The sequence below is a fragment of the Alternaria burnsii genome (assembly GCF_013036055.1).
Source record: "Alternaria burnsii strain CBS107.38 chromosome Unknown 121, whole genome shotgun sequence".
Classification (NCBI taxonomy): Eukaryota; Fungi; Ascomycota; class Dothideomycetes; order Pleosporales; family Pleosporaceae; genus Alternaria; species Alternaria burnsii.
Window position 1 is genome coordinate 414,011 of NW_024066125.1, and position 8,629 is coordinate 422,639.

The following is an 8,629-nucleotide window of genomic DNA, read 5'->3' on the forward strand; positions in this document are numbered from 1 at the left end:
CAGACATCCTGTTATGATTGGCGGAGCTGGCCCCCTTGCCGATCTTCATGTCGCTCTGAAAGGTAAACTAAGCGACATAACGTCACTGGTAACAACCTGAAATGAGGGCCATGGTGCAGGATCGCGATCCAGTAGCAAGATCGTACACAACTGGCCTTGAATAATGTGATAGCACAGGGTACCTGCGTTTTCGTGAATAATCAGGCCTGCAAACTCTGCCTTCCACTTGTGGGTAGCAATGGTCACTAGACCCAAGGCGGGATATTTTCTCATGCGAATTTTCAACCCTCCATCAGAATCCCATCATGATGCGAAAATACCATGCGTGACACAAAATGACGTTCTGCTGAAACAAAAATGACTCCTGAAAATAGGTGCGAAAACTTCCTGGAGCGGCGCAGAGGTCTCCTCCGACGTCACATCGGCATGGTGCTAACATTGGTCGACTATGCTGCAGCCCAGGGCGCAATCCCAATGCCCAACATTGTCACAGATGTGGCTCTCCTGGAGATATCCCAAAAGAAAACTAGGCGCTGCGTTTGATTGCTCGTAGTCTCTCGATCCGCATGGCTAGAGGCTAAAAGCCAGACTTAGCACAAGACAAAAAATCAGGTTTGACGCCACATTAGTGGCTCAGTCCCACGTGTATCCGGGTTTCGGCTTGGTGTGACGTCCCTGTGCAAGCCTCAAATCAAAGGCATGGGCATAACAGGGCTGTTCGAAATATGATCGTCGCATATAGCGTATCAGGTTCACGGAAAGCACCACGACAAGGCTTCTAGAACAGACCCTTGATCCTTCGCGCCACAGAAGAGCGTTGCGCTCAAGTGCCACGTCGGCATGCGTACTCTAAGGCTTACGGTGCTCGTGTCCAGTATAGCCTAATCATTGAAAGCGGAAACAAGACCATGGCTTATCGTCGTCCGGACGTGCCGCGACTGTACATTCTGCCATTCAGGTATTTGCGGGTCCTCAAGTAAGCGTCATGGTCCGACTATGGATTTCACATGATACGTATACGGCGCAATTGTTCGGGATGGTTCGGTCTCAGATGATCAAAGGCCTAAACGCGCTGATCATGTAACGTCGTTGATCGAACTCCCGTTGTACGACAAGAAACTTTCCGAAAAGCAAACGTGTACCAGTGTCCGTCTGAGGCAGATCAAAGTGATGAGACTCATGGCGATATTTGGAGAAAGCAGCTGCACAGGCATGTCATTCTTCAGTCGATTGTCGATCTGACCAGAATCCTTTGCCATAGCTGACGAGGATCTCCTGTCCACGCCCGATGCCCTTCGCTCTCTTTCCACTTTTGCCAGCGCTCAGCACGAAGACACCGACTCTCCTCTCCACCTTCCCGTTCCCGATGTCCACAAATATATCGCGGAATTCGGCGCTCGGTGCGGGGCAGACACCCCGGTAGTCGTTGATGAATCGCGCTTCGTTACCCATCTTCGACGCATCTACGCCGATGCTCAGTTCGCGGTCGAGTGATAGGTCGTAGTCGGATGCTTCGTCAGTGTCAGTCTGGTCGTGCACATAGCCCAAGTATGGCAGGATGAACGAGTCTGGTGGTAGATGCTGGTTAGCATATAGCGCATGCTGTCCATGCGCAGGGTGCGTAGAGTCTGTCACTGATGTGATCTTGACATTTGAGTATGGTCCTTTGGGCTTATAAACCTGTGTATCGGGCGCTAGATTGGACTTTGGCAGTATCAGTGCGCTGAGCTTGTCACCACCAAGCTTCTTCGAGTAGGAAGGTGCGTGGAGATAGATGGTTTGCCCATCCCATCCCTTTGGCACTGCACCTGATGGTTTCGGCATTCTACTGTCGAAAATGCTAGAATATGCACCGCTTGCTCCTACAGTCCACGCAGTCGATGCAACCAGAGTGGGATTAAGGATCTGAGCTTAGCAAGTAAGCAAATCTTTGGCACCCCGCAAGAGAGGAACACAGGTCCGGAAAATATTGCGGTACAGATATCGAATTGCGCGGCGATGTCCTCAAATCGTGGAGTCCTGGAGTTGGTGGTGAAGTCAGAGTCAATCTTGCGTTATCGAGGGGCTCTCGCGTAGCCGGCGTCACTCCGGCACGACGGGCTAGAAGCGACAAGAACACCCATTTCCCTCACCGTAGCTTCCTCACTAATTTTACACTACGCCTCACCGTTTACCGACTCAAACATCCTCTAGCGATCACCCGGAAATAACAGCCATTTGTGGAATATGATAATGCGAACAAGTTGGGACTCCTTGGTGTTGTGCGGCACGTCATTTGCTCTCGAGTAAAACACTCATGCCCAAGTAGGTGCCGCGCCTAATGCGTAACCTGAGACTACTATTGTGGCGCTCACTTAAGTTCATGCGCCTCTCCTTGGGAATACTGGAGGCGAGATTGCGCTGTTACCATTTCGTCAACGAGTGTGTACCTACGCGGTGGATGGCTCTCGTAAGACGAATCCGGGTGTGACAAGAGCTGAGAAAGAGCTGGAAACTGATCAGCCTCCAAAACATCACAGAAACTTCGGCAGTAACTTTCCGCGACATCTTCGATGGCTGCCAATCCGCGCAACACTGGACGGGCTGTCGGCCCTTCGCTAGATCTAGTCCCAGGTCTAGATGCAAGGACAATGCAGGAACCCGCACGTCCCCGCTCCATCGTTGACCAACGATCTCGACACCAGCAGACCGCTCCAATTTGGCCCTTCTCCTATCAGCACTGGAAGCTATTTTTGCTCGGGCGCGGGGATTGCTCCAGATGTTGTCACGATTAGCCATCTCCACTGTGATCGATATTTCGATGCTGACTAGCAAGGAGCCCCTAATCATCGCTTTGTTCAGGTGTTCATTGTGACGGTCACAGTCAGTGGCTCTACACCTATCCCAATGCAAATTACACTCTGACGTGGTCGCGCGACCTTTCCTATGTTCCGAGCTGATATGCAGGTGCGGATCACAGACCGGAGATAGGTATCTACCGGGCGATTGAACATGTTCTGCGTGCACAAGTCCAACACTTGAAGCGAAAGCGGTTAGGACGACGGGCGATGTGTTGAGGCGGCAAGGCCCCCTTGGCAGGGGAAATTGTCAAGCTCATTTCGTTTCTGCGCGTCGTCTACCATTTCATTGGTCCATTCGACATCCATCAATAAACAGCTCACAACGGCCCATGTCGAAGCTTTCCACAGGTTCCCCTATCCCGTACTATCGCCAGGCACAGTCCACCAAACGGCGCCACCGGCACGCCAGAGCTTTCGCGATTCTGCCAAACGAGCGAAACTATGCCAAAGCGCCCCTGTTCATAGACGCTGGCTTTCTTGGTAAGGCCAGCTCGTGTATAGTTCTATATAATGTCTTCGCCAGCTGCTCCTCAGTTGATTCTCTACCACACACTCATTACACTCACTAATACACGGTTATCACCGATCACACTCGTTTTCAACGACCTCCAACGCCTTATAACTTAATACCTTCCGTATTTTAATACCACCCCCCAAACCAACAATCAAGATGCGTTCCTTCGCCGTCATTGCTGGCTTCGCCGCCGTTGCCCTTGCTGCTCCCCAGTACGAGGCTTACCCTGCTGCCCCTGCCTCTTCCTCGGCTGCCGCTGAGTACCCGGCCTACCCCGCCGAGACTTCTTCGGCCCCTGCCTACGAGGCTGCCTCCTCTGCTGCTGAGTACCCAGCCTACCCCGCTGAGACCTCCGCTGGATACGAGGCCTCCAAGCCTGCCTACGAGGCCAGCTCTGCTGCCCCCGTCTACAGCGCCTCCAAGCCCGCTTACACCACCACCGAGGTTGTCCACGCCACCAGCTACGTCTGCCCTGAGCCCACCACCATCACCTACGGTGCCTCCACCTACACCATCTCCAGCAGCACCACCCTCAGCATCCCTGAGTACACTGCTACCTACGTCCACACCCCTACCCCCGAGATCCCGGCTGTCCCCATGCCCACTGTCTCCTCTGAGAAGCCTTCCGTTCCTGAGGCTTCCCACACTGCCCCTGGATACTCGGCTGCTCCCCCCGCTCCCATGTACCCCAGCTCCAACGGCACCGTTCCCCACGTCCCTGCCGGAACTGGCGCTCCCTACCCCACTGGCACTGGTGCCATGCCCACCTCCACCAAGCCTGCCACCCCTGAATTCACTGGTGCCGCTGGCAAGGCCACCGTTGGCTTCTTCGCCATCGCTGGTGCCGTCGCTGCTTTCTTGTAAGCGGTTTGCTCTTGAGTGATTTGTCGAGATATGGTTCTCCATGTCTCTGCTAGTCTGTTCTCGAGTTTTGGAAAGAGGAGGAAATAAAACATGGCTTCACGGGTTACGACTTCAACTCTGCATCACGATTCAGTCTAGGATTGGGAGCGCGGTGTTGGCGGTACGGACTCTTGCTTCCTTGCGCAATAACAGTCGCAGCAGCATTTCGATGGTTAATATACTCGGTATTGTAATACGCCTTGGTTGGAATGCTTACTGGCCCTATGGAGGGAGTCGTGTGGTCCCGGTGGTCTTCTTGTTCCTAGATTCTTTGCCCTTTCTTGAGAAGAGTCGGCTACTTAATGACATGATTTCCACCTCTACTTCACGATCTGACTATTCAATGTCTGATACCCTTGTTTGTACATATTTTGGCATGAATGGAGTTAAATCAACACTTTCTACACTCGACTTCTCTACTTTCCACCGTGCAGCTCTGGCTATCACTCCATGCAGAAACCATCCATGCCATGTCGTTAAGCCCATGTTTCTTGCTTTTCCATTACCCTGATGATGATCGTTCGTGAACAGGCGTTGGGTGCCCCTGAGACCCTGACCCAGGAAATTGCACTGGCCGCCTTACCCTGCAGCCACGGCATCTGGCCCAACCCATTCGTCCGCTTCTGGCGACACTTTCATCCGGCGAACGCCAAAACGCGTCACCCTTCTCCCAGCCATAATAAACAATCGGCAGCTCGGCCCTGGCGTCTTTTGTTTTACGTACATTCCCTCATTTATAGATGCTGGGTGGGTGCACCAATATTGCTTCTGTCTTGGGAAGAGAGGTCTGACGTACAGCTCACGTGATTCACGCTAATACGTTTTCGTACGCGACGCGACTCAAGCTACGTGACAGGAACGATCGCGATTATCTAGGATAACCCTCCTTCACGACAAGGGCGTGCTGGAGTCTGCAAAACTGCCAGCTTACTTAGGCAGGTCAATATTGCACAAGCGCATTTGCGCGCGCCTCCCCTTGTCAGCCTAGGTCCTACCAATGAAGTCGGACTCTTGTCCTCTAATCATCATGGCCTCACCTGAGCAATCTGTTCGATATTCTCTTTCTCGAGCAGACCGTACTTAGGTACTCTTAGCGCGCGCATACCGCAAATGCCGACCTCCAGATGCTCATCCAGATCGTCAACTTCTTTACCAATGTCTGCCACGATTGAGATGTTTAGTGTCTAATCGAACTTTACCTCCGCTTGTAACAGAATCTTGATTGAAGATGTCCTAGACGGCGAGATCATAGCTAGGGTATCGTGAACGACGAGATCCTTGATGATGAGCAAGAACTTCACGAAGCTTAGCTTAACGCCCCGGATTCGAAGACAGACGAGGAACCTAGGCAGCTTCTAGAAGGTCAGGGCCTGCACGGCGATAGTGAGGGAATCGCTTTGTTGGAGCGTCTGGTAGGAAATGACGACTCCGTTGAAGACTAGCCTGCCGACTCGCCACTTGGTCTAGACCCAGGAAACTTCACAGTCTCCGACCAGTAAGGAACTTGATGAATTTGGAAACGGCGCTTGCGGATGCTTCGAGGCCTCAATATTGTACATACCGTGTGTGTGTGACAACGTTGTTCAGGCAACGTCTTTTCTTTGCAAATCATTCAGGCATATCCGGTGGTAGTCTTTGTCTCATGTCATGGGCTGTTGAGACATTTGATATTGATTTACATGTTTTAGAAAAATCTCCCGTCAGCCTCTGGATGCATGCAGGCTATTACTTCTCTACCAGGTAAAGCCTTTGCGAGAAAAAGCACTTCCCCGTATCAGGTATTGTTGAATGTTTTCGTAAATATCTACCATTTCCTCTCCTCGATAGGCACTTCTCCCGTTTCCTGCCAGTAACTTATCGCATCATCGTAGGCTTTACGGTAAGTCTTCCGTCGCTCCTCCATTGACGGACGGTTCGGGTGGCTCTCATCGAACTCCTTCTCTAACCTGCGGAACTCTGCATTTGGTGGGAAGATGTGGTCTCCTTCCGCTGGCTGAATATAAAATACTCGCAGGTCTTTATCAACACGATTATCCTCACTGAAGCGTATCATGGCGTCCAGATCTCGGCACTGACGGTTATAAGTGAGCTCAGGATCCGCCGTAGGCTGCCCTGCGACCCAAATGTAATTCATGACATCGTACTCGACGTGGCACGTCAGATGATCTAGCAAAGCGTGGAGACAGTGCTTCGTGTGGATCCAATCCATCGTGCCGTTTGGATAACCATAATGCTCACGATAGACCCGTTTTCGGATGTGGTCTAGGCAGTGGATGTTATGCGTATGTGCGAATCGGGTGATGAACGTGTTTTCGCCATAGCCGAAGTCTTTGGGGACGCTGATATAGCGATCTGGATCTTTCTCAAGGATGCGCATGTCGTCCTCTGTTATCAGGAATGGATATCCCGTGGTCAGCGCATGCCATGCTGCATCGACTTCTGGGCTAGGCGATTGCTGCCAGATGACGCCATTACTGTCTGCAAAGAGGGGAATGTAGGTGTGATTGAAGTGAGTGCTTCGGTCAATGTTCTTCAGGAAAGATGGCTCTAATGGCATGCTGTGTTAGCTATGATTCTAACGACAGGAACATGACGTACCAGATAGAGCTTGTTCTATTTGTGAATATTGGAATATTAGGCCAAAAACGAAGAACACGGCAGCCACCACAGCGTACTTTAAGAAGGAGCAAAGCAGCTGGAGAGTTAGGACAGGTTTGTTGCGAACTCCACCGTTTGGAACCCCTGATGGCAACAGATCCTCTGACTCCTCAGCGTCTTCGTTTTGAGGTAGCTTACGCCACGAGTGATCCATGGTGTTTAGCACACAATGGCTCAGTAGGAGAAACTTGTTACGTCCGATACCTTTTGCATAGGTACAAAGTCATCGAAAGCCCGTCAAACTTGCTGCACGCTGTTGGGATCAACTACGACGATGAGTTCCATACCAAGACGCTTACGAACTATCTCATCGCAGGACGGAATCTTCGGAACATCGTCACTGAGGGGTAGACGTATGTGTCATTACAAAGCTGCGTGCGTTTAGGGCAGAATAAGCTATTCCACGAGGTGCGTACGGCCTTGTTCCGGTACATCTGCGGGCCGGCCCTGTCGGGCGCTATCACTGTAGACCTTTGATATCGGAAGCTTAATGGAAAGACTGCGCGCTTTTCGGTCAAGTTCTGCTGCTCGATCAAGATAATGTCAGCTGAAGTCAGCCAAAAGACGTTCCACCGAAGATAAGAGTCTCCACCTTGCAGCCAAACAATGATACTATGCACTCTTCGATTACACACGCGTACATTTCTGCTTTACAAACCATACCATTCCTCGCTGCTCAATTCAATGAGTTAGGAAAAGAGGTGTGAGGCCGTATCAATCGAACGAAGAGCCAAGGTAGGTACTCCACGACAAATCTACCCTAGACCCCACCTTACACCATACATTACATCTCACGCATATGCGAAACCGATGTTTCGCCGCGTCTTCGCTTTTCTCGAATCATCGAGCATGGGTGTAGAAGCCAGACCCGCAGAGGAGCGAGTCGGGCTTACTTCACTTTCCACAAAATACAACAACGACGATCTCAAGCCGCGAAGGAATCTCATCTTACGAGTAGCTATTGCCGTTCTTGTTACCATTATGGCTGTTTATGGAGCTTACGCGGCCGAATCCCAAACTCTCGCAACACTAATACGAGATGATGCCTCATGCGTGTGCGGCGTTACAACTGCCGAAGGAATGTTGCAGAACTGTAAGTTCGATGAGATCGAGCTGTGCTGGTTGAGGCCGGAATGTATCGATTCCGAGCTCACTCATGAGTTCACCACAGCTTCTCGTTCCGACCCGGGGGGTGTTTGGCTATACCAAACGGAGCTGGATGGCAAACAGCGCCTGATCAACGGAACCGAGCCATCGATGCTTATTGAGCCCGGGAGAGCTTGTTTAACATATCTAGATCGCTTTGTCTGTCTGGCAGGAAGAACCTCAGGGATGCTTTGTCTGTAGCTATGTTGAGAAATGATGATGAGAAGTCAGCTGAGTTTAACAGCCTGTCAACTCTCTCTGTGTGCATCACACACATTGGCGAGCTAAGCTCTCGGGGGCGGATGCAATCGTAATATAAGCGACAGCTTAGCTCGTTATCAACTCGTTCATCAGCCTCGCTGAGGCTAATGGGTGTACTTTCCTGTGGGCGTGCTTGGAACGAGTCTAATCGAATGAGGGCAAAGGGATATGTCGGTTCCATTCCATCTTTGAAAGCTACCTCTTTGCCTAACTCGCGAAGGCGGTTAGCTAGAAGTCGCAGCGATGTGTATCTCTCCTTTCCTGTGGAGTCGAACTTTAACAGCCCTAGTTTCGAATCAGGGTAGTC

The 8,629-nt window shown here is 51.3% G+C and overlaps 4 protein-coding genes across 4 annotated transcripts; 2 read left to right on the plus strand and 2 right to left on the minus strand.

The window, feature by feature from the left end:
• Positions 1-1,215: 1,215 nt before the first annotated feature.
• On the minus strand, positions 1,216-1,824 carry GT037_010145 (uncharacterized protein; the record flags this gene model as incomplete). The annotated part of the gene is made up of 1 exon (XM_038935192.1): positions 1,216-1,824. The coding sequence occupies one exon, from the start codon at positions 1,822-1,824 to the stop codon at positions 1,216-1,218; it is 609 nt and encodes a 202-aa protein (XP_038782283.1).
• A 1,686-nt stretch (positions 1,825-3,510) lies between these two features.
• Positions 3,511-4,218, plus strand: GT037_010146 (uncharacterized protein; the record flags this gene model as incomplete). Its single annotated transcript, XM_038935193.1, has 1 exon — positions 3,511-4,218. The coding sequence occupies one exon, from the start codon at positions 3,511-3,513 to the stop codon at positions 4,216-4,218; it is 708 nt and encodes a 235-aa protein (XP_038782284.1).
• Positions 4,219-6,061: 1,843 nt separating this feature from the next.
• GT037_010147 (uncharacterized protein) lies at positions 6,062-7,069 on the minus strand (the record flags this gene model as incomplete). The annotated part of the gene is made up of 2 exons (XM_038935194.1): positions 6,062-6,804; positions 6,856-7,069. The coding sequence occupies 2 exons, from the start codon at positions 7,067-7,069 to the stop codon at positions 6,062-6,064; spliced, it is 957 nt and encodes a 318-aa protein (XP_038782285.1).
• Positions 7,070-7,764: 695 nt separating this feature from the next.
• On the plus strand, positions 7,765-8,007 carry GT037_010148 (uncharacterized protein; the record flags this gene model as incomplete). The annotated part of the gene is made up of 1 exon (XM_038935195.1): positions 7,765-8,007. A coding segment is annotated over one exon (243 nt), but the record flags the coding sequence as incomplete, so codon positions are not given.
• Between the last annotated feature and the right edge of the window lie 622 nt (positions 8,008-8,629).